This window comes from Scomber japonicus, chromosome 15, assembly GCF_027409825.1.
Source record: "Scomber japonicus isolate fScoJap1 chromosome 15, fScoJap1.pri, whole genome shotgun sequence".
Classification (NCBI taxonomy): Eukaryota; Metazoa; Chordata; class Actinopteri; order Scombriformes; family Scombridae; genus Scomber; species Scomber japonicus.
The window spans coordinates 9,746,527-9,764,595 of record NC_070592.1 but is presented as its reverse complement, the minus strand read 5'-3'; the positions used below and the strand labels follow the sequence as shown (position 1 = coordinate 9,764,595).

The following is an 18,069-nucleotide window of genomic DNA, read 5'->3' as shown; positions in this document are numbered from 1 at the left end:
GTCGTTATGGGCCGCGGTTACGCTGTGCTGCAGAGTCAGTTCTTTTAGGATAGAACAGATACCTTAGTTTTGGACAGGCTTAATGTTTGTTTAGATGACTTTTATGAGGAGATATTTTGCCCTTAGCCTATATACACTACAGTCAGAGAGAGAGAGAGAGAGAGAGAGAGAGAGAGAGAGAGAGAGAGAAGAGAGAGAGAGAGAGAGAGAGAGGAGAGAGAGAGATGGAGAGAGAGAGAGAGAGAGAGAGAGATGAGAGAGAGAGAGAGAGGAGAGAGAGAGAGAGAGAGAGAGAGAGAGAGAGAGAGAGAGAGAGAGAGAGAGAGAGAGAGAGTTCAATACACCTGGGTAATGATTGTACAAGTCTGTGATCTCTACTTTATTTGGTGCTTTGATGATTGTGGTGCAGGGCGTTGTCGAACACATTGGACCAAAATCTCCCATAGGTGATCAACTGGGTTGACATCTGAGTTCTCGTGAAGGGCATAGCATATGACATCATTTTCATACTCGTCAAACCATTCAGTGACCCTGTGTACCCTTTGGATGGGGGCGCTGTCATCCTGGAAGAGACCACTCCCATCAGGATAGAAATGTTTCGATCACTAGATAGAACGGTGATCACTTGGAACAATTTTGTATTGAATTGCAGTGGAACCTTCCCTTAAACGAGACAAGTGGAACCCCCCCCCCCCCCCCCCCCCCCCCACAGCATAACAGAGCTACCAGATCCACTAGCTGTAGGGGTCGAGATTTCAGACCTGTAACCGTTTTTTCTGTATATAAGTCTGTTGTATCCTGACTTGAATGGTCTTGCCATCTAAACTCCTATACAGCATATAGAGTTTAGATGGCAAGACCAGTCAAGTCAGGATACAACCAACTTATCTCAAGTGTCAAAACTAGATGCTAACAAGTGTTCTCAACCACTTATGGCAGTGCTCAGATAATTTGGAAGCAGCTTGATGACAGACTGAAACTACTTTAAAGTGACAACTAAAAACAGTCATATCGTTATTTGTAATTCTTACAATGCAAGTGTTTTGAGGAGTGGTGGCAGTACTCTACTTATTACAACACTACTCATTTAATCAGGCACTTGGAGGAAAAACAACATGATTGGGTAAAACAAGTGCTTAAAGCAGCTCAGACAAAATTTGTTTTGTTTTTTCTATTAACTACCAAAAAGGCTGGTGCTATAACACAAAAACAAGACTGTGTAATGTCATGTTGTATTCACACATTTGTATGGTTTGCATCAATGCTTTGTAAGAAGGTTTCTCATATGTATTGTATTATGGAGTATCGTCATGGTGATACTGAGATACAGAAGACCTCATATTGGCTTATGGTTAACTGATAGAGGACCCAAATGCATGCCATAATCAAAGGCATAAAGTTCAGGTAAAAGCAAAGGTTACTGTGTCAATGAGCAACAGACATGCACAGCTCAGGCATCCCAGAACAAAAGGGCAAAGCAAGCAGGGAAAGGGAGTTGAAAAGGGCAGGCAAATGGGCATAAAAAATCAGGCAGGGATGAACAAGACAGCTGGACTGCGAGGCTGAGTTGCATAATAGGGGCATAAAGGCGATAGACCTGGCAGGCAACGATGGAAAGGAGAGGGTGAAAAAAAAAAAAAAGGCTAAATCTAAATGGGCAGACTTGCAGGCCTAATGGGCTGTTCCCCAGACATCCCTGATACCTATAGGTATTCACCAAAGTCACAAGCAGACTTTTTGAAAAACTTCTAGCAAGTTCACTTGGAGTTCAGATTTCTTTAAGAGTTAATTTGAAATATGGTCCATATAGTTTTATAACAATATAGGTGTGGTGATCTGAAAATAAAGGAATAATAATCACAATAAAAATGTTGATTTGCCCTTTAGAGGACACTGTATTTGGTAGTGAGGTTTGACATAAAGTAGACACAATTTCAATTGGTTGTTTATATGTGCAAAGGTTGTTTTCCTTCACATGTGATGTCATGGAGATCCTCTGATCACAGGCTAGCAGTGTTATTAGCAGTGTTAATCCCAGCAAACAGGGGACCTCACTAGAACATTCAGGGGGCTACAGGATGTTTACAGATACCTTTGGGGGATGTCTAGGAAACTTATTTTGTTCGTTGGGCAGCAGCAGTAAAAGGACATTTCTATCTTGGTTATAGTGCATTGAACCGTTCTGGACAAACTTTGAGCTTTGGGTGACAGGGTCAAGAAATTCAATTCATATCGATGGAAATTATTGTGATCTGAAGTGTTAGCAGTTAGCATACCATCCTCTCATAAGGGTTGAGTCTGCAATTCACCATAAATGTGGCATCTAAACATGCTGAAAAAGAACATGAACAATATTTGTGTAGTGTAATTGTTGCTTTGACAATAAGTTTGTGATTAGTGCTACATTTATGGTTTCTGATAAAAACTTCACAATAGGAAAAAGGTGGAAGGTTCAAAAGACATACAGTATAGCAGACTTCGTTGCATTGTTGAGACCCAGAGAAATCTGAAACTTTCCACTTAATCTGCTTTGGTTCCTGTTGTGGTTGCCAATAGAGGAAGTTTGTGTTTCTTATCAAATATTTATAGATGTTACTCAACTCCAAATTAAGACAGTCTATTTTTGCAGTCCTTTTACTGTCTGCCTTTGAAGCAGAGCACGTTAACAGCTTTATGCCTGGGATACATGCTTCATGGTGAGCCAGAGTGAACAGTTATATTTAGCCCATATGTGTTTGTGCTGTAAAGTGGGTCATTTCGCTCTGTCTTTTTCTTTCAGGCTCTGTCTCACTGACTTATTTTGCCTGTCTTTTTCATTCTCACTTTCTATCTCCTTGCAACTTTTTTTTCCTTTTCATCCTCTCTTACTTCATCTCACTTCTTTTTTATCCTCCCTCGCTCTCTCTACAGCTGAGAAATGTTCAAAGCTGAACACATCTGCGCCTGCTTGACACAGGACCAACCAATCATAGCTGATCAAGCCCCAGGGTTGTAAAGGGCGGTCTGTGAAGTTTGAGCACAGTTAACTTTTGATAGGATGTCAGGGTGAATTAAGATCCCCACAGAGAGTCTAGCTGGCTGGCTAACTCATTACATGACTTTACTTTGATAGTCCACCGTGCAGTCAATCCTCATTGTCTTAACAGCAAACAGAATGAACAGATAAGCTCGGCTAATCAGTACATGAAGCAAAATGAAATGTGCACGGATGCCATAAAACATATTTTAAGGCTTTTTTGAGTGAACACTGTTGCTTGTGTGGTTCATATCTTAATTATATCCTGGCCCCAAAGTTGTAGTAATTGCACAAGCTTTTTCCAATTTGTTATTACCAATCAGTTCTGATTAGTGAGATTCATGTGTAGACTTTGTATGTGTTAATGAATTTACTAAAGCCAGCAGGCCTAAAAGTACCCCGACAAAAAATTCTTTCAGATGTCATGTCTTATTAGTAATGGGTCATTACATGTGTATTACCAGACTACGCTTATGCAACAGTTTCAAATTTAACCCCTGTTGCACCAACCTACTAGCATGCAAAGAGGACATTGTTGGGTAATTGGCTCTTAAATAAAACAGCTCGATTATTCTACTATGTTTGACAGAAAATGAGGGTATTTCACTTGCAGCTGTTTGAGCTTTTAGCCCACTAATGAAGCATGTTGTAGTAACAAATTCATACAGCTTTATGCTTTTGCGTGCAGCAACAACAGATTTGAGCCCCCTGAATGTTCTGTGCTGTATATGTTACCTGAGATCACCTATGTTTCTGGAATCTAATTGCAGAGCAGACTCATACATTTTTCTCGTGCAGGAAAAGCCGTAAAGGCCAGGTCTATGAATGACTTATGGATCAGTTAAGGTAACAGACTGATGGCCTACTTTGGTGTTTGAAACAGAAACACCTTATCCGTGTGCTACATGAAGTGGAATACTTTGTTGGCTTACATAACTGAGTGCTCTCATTCCTTTGAAAAGAGAAACACACAATGTATGAGGCACTGTGAAAAACCCTCTCTAAGTACAGTAGACTTTAGATATGTGCAACATGTAGCTGGAAAGAATTACACTCCAGGTTTTGTTGTAGAGCAAGAAGCATGTCAAATTTTACCTATAATTTCTCTATGCACAGAACATAACATTACTTTAAATCTGACCTTTGTATCTGCAGCACAGTTTAGACTCATGGACTTTTCTCCTTCAAAGATGATTGTTTTTTTTTCATTTCTAATTTAAATCAACAACTATTCAATCAAACAACAAATTAATGATTAAAAAAAACAACTTTTGTGCTTGACAGTTTTTGATTCTTGGTGTATGATACCCTGAAAGTATTGAGGTTTGATACTGAGCCCTAAGTGCCTTTTAATGGTCATCTCTACAGAGGGTTGTAAATAAATCATTAGTCTCAAAATAAGATCCCATGGGAGATTTTTATTTTAAGGTTTGAAAAAGAATAGACAAGAAAGAAGAGATCATCCCTACAGTACTTCTCCTAAATTTAATCTCACAGAGCAGCAAGCTCATCCTACAGGCTCTTGTCCAAAACATCCTTTGCTACAGACGATGTGCTTCTCTCCTTGTCCCTTCCCTTCAAAGATATTCTAATTAGTACTTTAGCAAGCGTGTAACAAGGATCTGACTGTGTCTTCTGTCCCTTACTGATGGAAACACTCTTTCCAGGGTCCTCAGGGTAGACAGCTGAGCAGACACACTTCTCTCTCACATTCACACACTTTTTCACACATTTTTTCTAATGTGGAGAGCAGTGGATGGGCTCATTTGACACCCCGTGTAGATTTGCTAGATTTGCTCACTTTCTCAGAACAGACTTGTTAAGAATCCGCGATTGCATGAAGTGTTAGGAGGGCATTTTAACAGTTTGTGTCAGCATCTTTGTCCGTTCATGCACGCGCAGGTTTGTGTACAAGTGTACATATGTGTGCCAATGTGGATGCATGCAAATCTGTGCACGCGTGCATTTGTGTGCATGCATGTGTGAGCTGATTGGAGACATGACAGATGGAAGAGGCTGACCAGCTCTGTGAAAAATATGTGCCAATCACACAGTTAATTATTCCTAAACTGCTTGGTTATTTTCAGTGTTTTTTCCTTTCATCCATGTGAGAGAGACTGATTTCTGATTCAGCTCCAAGCCACTGTTAACATATAAAGAGAGTAACAGCTGCGTGGACGACTGAAATGTCATTTTGCTGAGATCCTGCCAGTTTTGGTGCCAGACCACCTCTTCAAATTCCCGAGAGTGTCTGTTGGCAGAGTTGGTTCAATTCGGGAATGAATGCACCCACGTCCTTCCTGTCCTGGTTTTTGCCTAATAGTGGATTGTGATTAGCTCCACCTTTTTGCTAAACGTCCTGGAAGCAGGCAAAAGAACAAAGGACTCATAGCTGCAGTGCAGAGTTGTTACAGTCTCCACAGTCATCTGGCCTGGCTTACCCTGGCCTCTTTCTCCAGGCTTTGTTTCTGGGTCATACAGTTGATTCTATTCACAAACAATTCATTCTGCTCCACTTTGAGAGTCAGCCAAAGAGAAACGGATCACTATGAGCCTGAGCGCCCACACAGAGCAAACTTCACTTTTGATTATGGACCCACTACTGGTTTCTCTGAGTCTGCACTCGCCTTGAAACAGTCTGTGGAGCTTCTCTAGTTCTCACAGTTTGAAATATGCATTTCATTTTGCAGCTGTGTTTCAGCCATGGGTGTGGTTTTGGGGAAAGACAGAGAGACACATCAGCCCCAATAACTTTATATCAATCACTTGTCTCCCTCAATTAACTTTATCACATGCTCAGAATAGAAATGTAACTCGACTACCATATTCAACAATCTAACTTCTTAAAACATATCTCAGTATTTTTTAAATTAATTTCATTCTTTCTATATGACTTGATAATAATTAGAATAAGCTTGATTTATATAGCAACTTTTAAAACACAGAAAGTGCTAGTGCAACACATGTGAAAAACACAATCAATTAAAAGCCATAAAAAATGACAAATCATGTTGATATTGTACAGTATTGCAAAAAGGCAGATTTTTCTTATCATGATTCTGATGAACATTATGATTCAGATGATAGCAGAAGAATCTTTCTTTCTTTTTTTTTTACAATACTAATTTAGTCCAGAATCCTTGTATAGACATAAAAAATAGAAATGATTAAGCTGACTACATGCTCCTTGGTGGCTGGTATTTTTCATATACGATTGGTTTGTAATGCCTTCTTGTTCAAAACCATGTACAGTAATTAAGAGAGACAGAGTTATGTAAGACTAATCCAATTCTTTATAAATTTGCCTCTCAATAATAGGAGTGCATTTGGCTGTGCTAGCATGGCGCCGTTCCTTAACATTGCTATGTGCGCTCCATTAATTTTCTCCCCTCATTTCCCCCCTGTTTTACAGAATCTCATTGAGAGAAAAAAAGGGAGTGGGAGAAAGGCCGACATCCTCCCTCATCCATCTCTCTTCCCTCTGGATGCTTGCACAGCGCATGTCAGGGAGGAGAGAGGGAAGAATGTAATGATGCTATTTATAGTAACTGTTGCCGATTTAAAAAAAAAAAAAAAAAAAAGCATTTCTCTATATCCTAGCCCCCTATCCACCCACCGCTCTTCCCTTTAAAGGAGAGCAATTCAACTGTCCTTCCTGCCTTTGCTGTCTTTCTCCGCTTCCCTAACCCCTCTCATCATCTTGTCATCCATCTCTCTATCTCTTTAGTCGCTTGTACCATTGTTCAGAAGCTTTTAGCAGAGGATGTATAATTCATTTCTCCTCCAGAGTGGTTGCACACCACACCGTGAGGAGAAGAGGGGAAACAGTGAGTCAGGAGGAGAGAAGAGGGGAATAAAGAGCGAGGGGAGGCAGTGAGAGGGAGCCATGCTTCGTGCCACGCATCTCAAGTTGGCTTTGTTCAAAACGTGGCCCACTCATGTATATTCTCTCTGTGTGTTTCAAACTGGGCATCTCAAGGCTTCTCCTGGTCCTTAACAGAGATCAAAAGAAAGCAGGTCTGCAACTGTATACCATGTTTGTGATATTATTTTATAATGAACTGTTTTCCAGAGTGTCTCACTTCCATTGATTCTTTATACCCTTTAAAAACTTGCAGAGAAAAGTACATGAGTAAGAGCATTGCTGTATGACATTGCTTTTCATATTTGGACATTTTGCTGACTTACAGAGAGTTCAGTAATAGGAGAAGTGTGCAGTCCTTCATCTCCAGTTTGTGTCAGCCAAACAGAAACTCGTGCAAGCTTTCTGACAGAATGTAAAACAAATAGTCCCTGGAATAATCAATGAAAGCAAGTGTTTTTAAATCTGTGGCTGTACCATTTTCATTGCAACTTTGATAGGGGGGCGTGATTGAAGATGATAGTTTACTGAAATATATATACTGCTTTGCCTTCCCCGGTGTACAACCTGTCAGAGACCACCGACAGTATAGTACTGTAGCTTTCGCAGTCCCGCTGCTGTCGTATGATATGACAGCGCAGATGTTGCTGCTGGTGTTATTGACTTCACTCAATTCAAGTTTCAATTCACTCTGCACTGTGTCAGAGTTGTTGTAATTACTCAGTGACAGTGACCTGAAATAAGCTCTTAATTGGCTGTTTTCCTGATTTTGCTGGCCTGCCAACTAGCAGATTGAAATGTTTGTTTGGCTGATATATGGCTGTCATCTCTTTAATCCAAGCCATGCAGCAATTTGTTCATGAGGGGCATCAGGGGCATTTAAACATGTATTTGTCTTAGGCATTTGTCAGATTCATTTCCTGTAAAAGCATGTGCTTGTAACATGTCAAACTACACTTTAAGCGTTTTGTTATAGACCGGTAATGTCTGTCTTACTTCGGGTATACATCTGTGTGCTTTACTTGCAGATTTCTTCTATATTATTTTTCGACTTCATTCTCAGGTTTTTTATTTTAGCCCATTAAGCAAAGCAGAATGTGCAGCTTTTGAAAAAATTGCTTTGACCTTTAATCCACCCCTGCAGGAGAAGCTGAAGCAGCCTTCAGGTGTGATGAAAGGGTGTTTGGTTTCCATTCCACATAAATGAACCGCCTGTGTTTTTAGAAAAAGTGGGCAGATTGCATGATGACAAATGGCCTATTTTGGTGACACCTCACAACTCACTGCTAGCTGTCATCTCTGTGTTTGCATCACTGCCTGATGAGACTAAAATAGTGCCAGAGCCTGACACTTCCTAAGAAAAACTAAACTAAAAATAAGCAGTTCATGGAGAAAATGGAAAGGTAGTACAATGAGAAGTAATACAAGCCTTCTTCTTATATGTGAGTTTTGTCCTTCATCTCCTCAAAGCTCCAGTCTATAATATACAGCGTCTGCAGAATCATAATCAAGCCTACCTGAATATGAATTGATTCAGTGGATTTATAACACCTCTTCACTTTCAAGTCAACAGGCTTATGAGTTTGGCTGCCAATATGTGTGAGCCACAAAACATAAAACATGGAATCTTACATGGATCTATAGCTGTAAAAATGTTCATCTCTTATCAAGCCCTGCAGCTTTTTTAAATTCTAATAAAACAGCAATCAGTTTCCCCAGAAAAGACTCTTCTCTCGGGCTGAAGATAATACCTCCTGCTGTAGTGCTCAGTTATCATTCTTGGGTCATGATGTCATACAGAAAATAAGTTTTTGTCCTTTTTTGTGTACAGTTAAACTCAAGTATAAGATGCAGTATTTCTGTCTTGTGCATTGCAAGCAGTTTAAAGTGCAAACTTCATGCAATCTATGCAAACACATGTATTGTAGATTTGATAATTATATGTCTCACGTGTCCCCATACTGCATGATAATTCTGGGTTTAGTTGACACTGAAAGCATGAAAATTGAATAAAAGACATTAGGCATAATAAATTCCCTTAATTTGTGTGTTTCTGGTAGACAGCACTGTCTCACATCACAATGAACAGAAATGGAGTATAGACGCTTACAGCCGACTATAAAAAACATAAAGTAAATGTTTAGAAAATCATATAGATTTCTCTTAAGACCCAGTTAAAATGACTTTATCTCTCAGTACAAATGTTGTATCATTCACTGTTAATATATATAGTAAAGCAATTCTTGTATAGTAACTGCAAAAACAGTATACCATGGTACACATTGTTCAGTATTAGTATGGTTTCCTCCACTATGTAATATTATCTGGCGCCATCTAGTGGATCTTATGCAGTGTAGCATTTCAACATGCTCACATTTAATCAGTAGACCAAATAGTCGGACAACAGTTGGAAAGCAGCTTTGTTTTTAAAACATGCTATTAAAATCCATACTATTAAGTGAATGATATGGTACTATTATGGAATCCAAAAGTATTGAAAAGCAGGCATATTTAAGAATTTCTACAGTAAATCACAACCGCAATACACTTACTTTGCAGTTTTGGATGCAAAAGGTTTACTCTTACTACCAAGTGCTAAATTAGTAATACTTTCAGAAAATATACTTGCATACTTCTTGTGTACGTGTCACATCTCCCAGAGCATCGTTTTCTCTTTCTTCCCCTCTCTACTAATCCTGTCTCTTCTCTCTCTATCTCTGATCCCGTTATTTATTTTTGCCCTGTCACCCACACAGCTGTTCACTGCAACCTGAGCCAGAATGGCATCGACCACCAGATGTGCCCAGAAGACATGACATCACAACTGGAGGAAGAGGAGGAGTCCGTGGACGCTGGAGCTGTGCTGCTGGACGACGACAGCCCGAGCTACCAGGACATCAGCCCTCCCATGTACCAGCGCCGTTCACCGCCACACCGATCTGTCTCTGAATCTGAGCTGAGTCGGGTAAGAGTTGGTCCAACAGCACCCTTTAAAGCTTCATTGTTAGTTATTGGAAATCAACTAATCTCAAATACTTCATCTTTTGATTTCCAGAGTATCAACTCCAAATATCTGACAATAAAGAATCACCTCTTCTTAACACTCACACAATAAAACTTGCTGTCCATTTATCTCAGTGCCTCTTTACCACAGTGGCTTTTGTGATACTACTCAGTGGTTGTTCATTTAAGAATAGGTCAGTAGAAGAGGACAGTTATTGACTCTACTGGTGCTCTAATGTTACACTCATTGGTGTCCTTCAAGTTAGATGAGTGGGCTTGTAACTGGAATATAATTTCCTTCAGTGTGTTTTACAAGATGGCAAAAACTGTTAACAGAAGAAATCTGCACCTGCAATGATGAACCCGACAATTTTTAGAGGGGCTGTACTATTGTGACTACTGAATTTCGATCAATTACAGATAAGATACAATTTACAATTCTATGCTGATATAATAATTTCACAAAATTGACACAGCTTTGTAACTATAGCCTAGCCTTTTTTTTGATTAAACGTAAAATGGTTTTTGACCACTTGGGGGCAGCAGAACAATCAACTACTATTTACATATCCAGTGGGCATGGGGCAACATCGGTGTTAATTTGGTGTTTTTGTCCACCCAAAAAGGTAAGTCTAATATTCACTCTGCTCTTTACTCACTTTTTGGTCTTTCCTGAAGGAAATACATTTTTTGAGCAGCACCGCATTGCCAAAGTAGAGCCACACAGCTGCTAGCATGGCTGCAGGCAGTCTTGTCTCCACATTAGTCTCAGACTCAGACAAAAAATTCACACTGAGGGATACTTTTGCACAGCCTTAAAACAGCCTATTATTTGTATCTATAGCCTTGATTTTAGGGCTACATTCTTTGATTTTTTTGCCATTTGAGGCAGCAGCTGTAAACATAGCATTGATATACAGCATTATCACCTTATTAATATGGTGAATGTGTTAGCAAACAATTACTTATTTACACATCCAGTGTGTCCAGTCACTCACTTTTTGTCTCCAGCAACTACGATTTATTAGCTTTTTAGCAGCTAAATGATCAACAATATTCACAGGCTAGTTGCTAACTTGTCTACCATTTAGCACACAGTGGGTTTATGAGCTGATATGTTGAAATAATTCTAAGTTTATAAGTTGAGTGATAATACTGAAGCAAAACAATAAAGTTGCAGGCTACAAAACCAATACCTGCAAAACTAATGACATTTCTATAAGCCTCTGTTGTAGATAGCAGCTGTAAACAACCTCTTAAACATTACCAAGTTAGCATTTAATGTTAGCTCAACCTCAGGCTAAATACAGCCCTACAGAGCTGCTAGCATGGCTTTATAGACTACAGCCTTATTTCCACATTGGTCTCCTTAACACAAATAACTCATATTTAGGTCTTTCTTGCACTGTGGTGGTTTCATTTCTCTTATACCAGCGTCACTGCCTTACAGCCTTCCTTAATGCTAAATTGATTGTGATTGTGTTTATGGTTAAATAACAAAAACAAGCTTGTGGTGTAATTTGACTGCATGCCACACATCATACTAATCAACCACCCACTCTAATAAAATAATCCCCTATGTTCCACACATGTACCTCTTAAATACAAACAAAAAGAAATTAACAGGGAATAAATGAGGAAAGACAAGCTGTTGTTTCAGGCTGCGTTTCAAACTCTTCCTCAGTGTTTCTGATAATAGATCAAAGGATCCATCATCAGCAAAGCAGAATAAATTCCTCACTTCATCTCCAGAAATAGACCCATGGTTGGGACAGCGGGAGGAGACAAGAGTGATCACTGCTGACGGAAACACACTCTCGTATTCTCTTTTCTCTGTGTAAAAACTGTGGTAATCAGCTGTCAATCAAACCAAGTGGAAGCACTTTGAGTCAGACACGGTCCTCTGTGTAAACCCTGGATGAGCCTTTGAAATACCAGACCGACATCCAGGCCTTGGTTCGTTTAGTGCAAATACACACCACACACATACACAGACAGTATATAGAGTGAGGATGCTCTTTTCTTTCTGGATTGTTCTGCAACAGTGTTTTATTTAAGTTAATATGTGGTGATTCTATGGGGGGAAAACCACAGTATTTATAACTTGCCGTGTGGCTTGTGTGGGTATCATAATGTAACTTTATATCACAGTGTTTTTCCATTTGAAGCCTGAATTGCATTAGAGACCTAGAAGAAATGCTGTATTAGTTGAAATAATTTCACTGCATGAGCATTTGGTCTCACCGTTGTGTCTCTGGATTAAATTTAAGAATGACTTTTTCTCTTTTGGGGGAAATTCAATAGATTAAGTGCATAAAGACTATAATTACATAGAATGGCAATCAGTTCTATCGTGCAATATAGCCATTGGGCCAAATCATATTATTTAGTAATACTTATAAGGTTTGATATTAAGAGCTAAATGGAATGTTTTCCTCATAGGACATATTGACTTCACTGTTAATCATAACATTTTGTTTTTACTTCTGTGGTCTAAATTGTGGTGCAATATCTGGAACTGTGTACATGTCAAATGGTTCAAATACTTGGAGAAGAGATTAAAATTGATTTATTTACTTTACACATCGAGGTACACATCAAATAATACTTCACTGGCAGATTTGTGACCAACTTCTGTTTCTTTGTATACTGCTGACAGTATAACACCTGAGTTGGACATGTTTTCCTGCAAAACAGTAGACATAAGACATAAAAATTCAGATTTAAGTCAGAGACCATCTGGTCCAATAATAATAAGTAACACAATTTCTAGTTTGAACAGATGTGTGATACTAGCTTTTGACAGTTTTCAATGCTACTGATCAATTTTTGCCAAGACCAAAAAAGTACTGTTTGACACCCAGCAATATGCAATTCAAAATGTTTCCTCTGTGTTTTGGTGGGGGAAAAACACAATTTTTTTTTGCAGGATTGCTGACTTAAATGAAGATACTCTTGTTATTATGTCAAACATATGCAAAGGACTGTGTTGTCATTGGAAAATCATACATTAGAGCTCATTCACCTGGTTCTAATGAAGACTATAAGCACCTGGTTTAATGATCCCTCGGTTAACACTGAATACATGTGAAGACTTAATAAATCCAGACCTTAATGTCTACCTTTGGAAGATATATTGCAGGTCATCTCAGTTCATCACATCAGCAGTGTTAGTTTTTAAATATTATATTAAAGCTCAATCCTGCACCAAGGTTTAGCCATAGATTAAACATGAGGCATAAAACAGCCACTTAGACTCAGTGGATGGCTTTAACATCCATAGTAAATCAGCTCATCTCAGTCATAATCAATATCAAGCCCAAGGTGAATCTTCTTGTTTGGTGTTAACACGCTCTGGTATGCTTTATGGACCCTGCCGAATCCCAAGGTCAGGGACTGTGATGGGGTCGGACTCTTGTGTACTTTCTTTGATGTGCTTGAGTAAAGTTGGCTCTGCCTGTAAATCCAATTTCAAACAGAGGCTCCTTATGAAGGCTTATTAATTTATCCAGCATAGCGTGTTATTCTCTGTCAGCCATCCACAGCTCTCTGGACTCCACTCCACCCTGTCCATGCATACACACACACACGCACACACACACACACACATATATCTCGGTTTCATCCCCATTCCTGTATGTAACAGATTAATTAATACAGGGAATTTTCATCTCTTGCCAGCTCTGGCTGAGAGAAATAGAGCGAGGCAGGAAGAAAAGAAGGAAGGAAACGTAAGAGAGAGCATGCCAGAGCTGTTAATTAGCTGTGTGGTTCAGATAGGGCAGACGACAGGGCTCTGTGTCTCAAACAGCCATTCACTCAGTCAGCATGGCACTAATGACAGTGGTCCTCCTCCTCTCAGGTCTTTTCTGTCCAGTCACACTTAAAAGCAGGTGCAGTGTTCAGCTGTGGCACTAGAGGGTAGTATGTAACAGTGAATCTTACTGGTGTACTATCAAGGAAAGCAAAATAACAAAGTCTAATGCAACCTTGCAGTTTCCTTGGTACTTTTAAAAATAAACAAAATAAACAAAAAAAGTAAGTTTTTGTGCAATATGTGTATTTGAATTTAAACATAGGGACAGCTCAGAGCTTAATTTACAGGGGCTGCAACAATTAGCCGACTAAATGATTAGTCGATTAATCAGCAACTCTTTTGATTATCGATTCATTGTTTTAATCTTTTTTTTTTTGTAGGTTTCAGCTTCTCAAATGTAAGAATATGATACTTTTGTTTGTCATGCCTGATAATAAACTGAATATCTTTGGATTTTGGACAAAAAAAGACAAATATTCACCTTGGACTGTGAGAAATTATAACAGCCATATTTAAATATTTTGTCTACGTTTGACACTTTACAGACAAAAAACTTAATGGATGAATCTGGAAAATAGCTGTTAGATTAATCGATGATAAAAATAATAGTTTCAAAAAAAGAATTCAAAAGCATAGAGAGTACAAAATACAGTATATGCTACATAGTTAATAATATAGGATATTATTCTATGACCTCCAACTATCTGAATCTGGATCATGTTTGATGGTTTAAGTTTAAGAGGTAAATGCATATTTCCTCTCTTCATTTCTCGCAAATTTCTCTCCTATATTCCCACTTTCACACCCCTGATACATTGTTTCACAGCAGTTTTCTTTCGGAAACCTGCTGCTTCACTCAAATTATACTTGACTCCAGTAGGGAAATTATGCACAATATTCAAAAGAGCAGCTAATTAAAGTTCCCTTTATTACTAATAAAAAACTGCATTAGTTTTCCCTAATATTTCCTCACAAAATTAATTGAAAACATAAAGTAAGTGTCTCTGACTATGTAAATGACACCACTACCAAATTTGCTCCCACAGCCACATGGTCTTTGTCTCTGGAATGCTTTTCAGTGCTTTCTAATTCCCAGCTCTCTTTGTATTCCTATACTGCTGCCACAAAGAGGGGCATGTGATTGCCTCTTGATTAATTTAGCTGAGTACATTCATATTGGATCTTTAAATGCTTATCAGTGTTAGCGCGATTACATGGTTCATTATGTCTGTAATAGTTTTCCACTGTGGTCATTAATGTGTGGATGTTTATTCCAGACTCCAATTCATGTTAGGGTTGTGCGTTTTCCCAAGGCTTTATTCCTCATCTTTTAATTTTTGAAGTTGTCCTTGCTCTGTTGCTAAGGTAACGTGAAGAATACCAGGAGCTGCACTGGGCTTTCAGTTATCAATTAAAGCCAAGGACAGCGCATGAACGCATGTTGGCACACATGGCAATTTAATATTTTTGTATTTGTATGGCTGTGCTGCATGTGTGTGTACATTGTATTCATATATTTTTCACAGGGTAGGCGTGTTTGTGCGCCTGTACTATACTCCACATGTGGATATACAGTATATATAGCCATGCATGTGTGTGTGTCTCATGTACGTGCGTGTTCATATGTGTGCATGCCTGTTCCCAGATGTATTCCACTTAGAAATAATGCGGGCTTCTTCTCTCACCCTTGTGCTGTCACTCAAATCTCTAATTGGCCCAGAGTCTCTTGAACACAGCTCTTTGAGCATGATTGTACTCCTGTTTTCTTCTCTCTGCTGTTTCCTCCCCGCCCTTTGGCTCTGCTGACTGGCTGGCAGGCAGGAAGGCACCGGCTCACCTATTGTACCGGCCCCAAGAACACAACTATGGGCTAAATCAGTGCAGAATGTAAAACACAGATGGCCATTGACTCACAAATGGGTTCATGGAAAATGAGAGAGTCTCTTGTGTCAAACTCTGCTGAGTCCACTATGGAGCTTTTTCTACTCTCCCTCTTTATTCCTCCACTTCATCTGTCAGTCCAGCCGTCCTCCATACTCCCAGACTCCTCTCCTTTTTCTCCTGCTAGTTATACTCTCCCAAACTCCCCTTACTCACATACTCCCAAAACACACACACACACACACACTCTCCCTCTTGCTTTCACTCTGTCCCTCACTCTTTCTCCATTTTGGCCTCCCTCTCTCTTTTGTCGCCTCAGGCTCCTAGTCGGGGTTAATTAGCATTGAGTTGAGTTGTGTTTAATGGTTAATGTGGTTTCTTCCTTCGATACCACTCCCCCTTTCCCCTCCTCCCTGCAGATTCACCATCCACGCCAGCTGCCAAGCAATTGCATTAAGAGCAGTGGCCTAGCTTACCTGCCTACCTTCTCGGTTTGGCTGTCTGTCACTTCGCCTACCTGCAGGGGATGCACACCATATGCCTAAACCAGCATGTACATCTCCCCCCAATTTCTCTTTCTCTCTAGAATGCTAGATATAGAGTGTGTGGGAAGGAGCAGTGGAGAGGCGTAGCGGAGAGAGCAACGTAGTACCATATAATAAGAAACAGGTGAGAAAGGGAGAGATGTGAAAGATGAGAGCTACAGTATGTGGGGAGAGCAAGTGAGAAAGACAATGTGACAGATCTGACAGGGACCGAGCGGGATTGAATACGGGGGAGAGATGAGAGTTGGGGGGGTGGGTAGGAGAAAGCAAGAGAAAGCAGAGGAAATGCTGCCAGCACCTGTTATTCTTCGTTCTTTGGGTGGAGAAGAGAAGGGTTTCCATTGCTATGCCTCACCACACGGCCAGAGAGCAGGCTGAAGTGGAAGGGAGTGGATGTGAAATTTTAATCGCCTCTCTCTGTTTGTAATTTTAGTAGCCCCTCAATCAAAATCAAAAGCATTGCCAGCACTTTCAAGAGTGATCCTCTGGCAGGCTACCACGCTGCCTGTTATTGAAGTATTTAAACTAAAATGGTATCTTTTAACCAGAGTACTGTGTGTGTGTGTGTGTGTGTGTGTGTGTGTGTGTGTGTGTGTGTGTGTGTGTGTGTGTGTTGACCAGTCTGTTACAAGCATTGTGATGTTGCCTAACCTTGCAGTTGGATTAAAGCTTCACTCTCATCCCACACTGATTACAACTAAATGGCAACTACCACATCTTGAGTTTGAACCCAGTGCAGAAGTATTTCAAAGTGCAATACCACCAATGGCCGCTAGGTTCTGCCTCCAACTGACTGGCATTTAAAAAGCGTCAACTTTTCTCTAGGAATACTTTTTTTTAACAAGTCATTATTGTCTTAATCACTACATTAAGGCCCTCTAATGACTGTGCAGGTGGTCATTTTGGCAATTATCTTGACTGAGATTTGAAATGTTATAGTTGGCTTTGATTGCTGCTCTGCAGGCGTTGATTGACAGCTGTGATTGACAGTTTGCTCACCTGCTGCTCTTCCCGGCTCTTGGACTCATACTTAGTCAGACTACTGTTGCAACATTTTACTAAGTTTACATGACTGTCATACCTGCCCTGTTGGCACAATTTAGCTTAAGCAGGTAATGCAGATTAACTCAAGTGTGCACCAGATGGTGTTTTTAGTAAGATAGTGGTGTGTGTTTTTGGAGAACTCCTTATTTGGAAGGAAAATGGGGTCGACCAAAAGCCACACTGGAGTTGTGACTCTATGGTCTATAGGTTGGCTGGTCCACTACTTTGGTACAGAACATAATATCCCAACATCAAATGGTTTGATTTATGGCCATGACATTTTGTACAAACATTAATCGTTCCCAGACAATAAAACTCAATGATTTGGGTGACCGCCTGAGTTTTATTCCAGTACCACCATGAGGTTATATTTGTGATTTTAAGTGAAATGTCATTTATTGGAGAGATTCTCTGGAATTTTGTACGGATATTTATGTCCCCCTTAGAGATGAATTGTAATAATGTTGGTGATCCATCAACTTCACATCTAGCAACTCATCAGTTCAAAATCTTCATCTAATACTTTGGTTATTCCACATCTGGAAATTGTCTTTTGTGATTTGTCTTCAGTGAAAACTTCCCAGGGTATCTTAAGATTTTATGAATGTCTCATTATTGACTTTCCTAGCATTGTATGTCTTCTGTTGACTTTAAAATATTAATACATTATTGATCCTTCAGGGAAAATGTTACATAGCAACCAGTAAATAGTCTATGACGGAGTCAGTCAGATGGAAGGCCAAGCTGTATACAGGACTCACATACTAGCACCTTGGCCAATCAGTGGAAAGCAATAACAGTGTACAGTATTTTATTGGATAGTTATTGCAGTCTTTAAATCATATGCTATGACCAAAACGTAGTGATAGTTCACTCACAGTGCACCAGTGTTTTATTAAAA

The 18,069-nt window shown here is 39.6% G+C and overlaps 1 protein-coding gene across 1 annotated transcript in view; it reads left to right on the top strand.

Moving 5' to 3' along the window:
• The window catches only part of samd12 (sterile alpha motif domain containing 12), a 104,097-nt gene that overhangs the window by 9,672 nt on the left and 76,356 nt on the right, over positions 1-18,069 (top strand). The window contains exon 2 of the mRNA XM_053334058.1: positions 9,635-9,843. Within this exon, the coding sequence (XP_053190033.1) occupies positions 9,635-9,843 (209 nt within the window). The remainder of the gene's footprint in view (positions 1-9,634; positions 9,844-18,069) is intronic.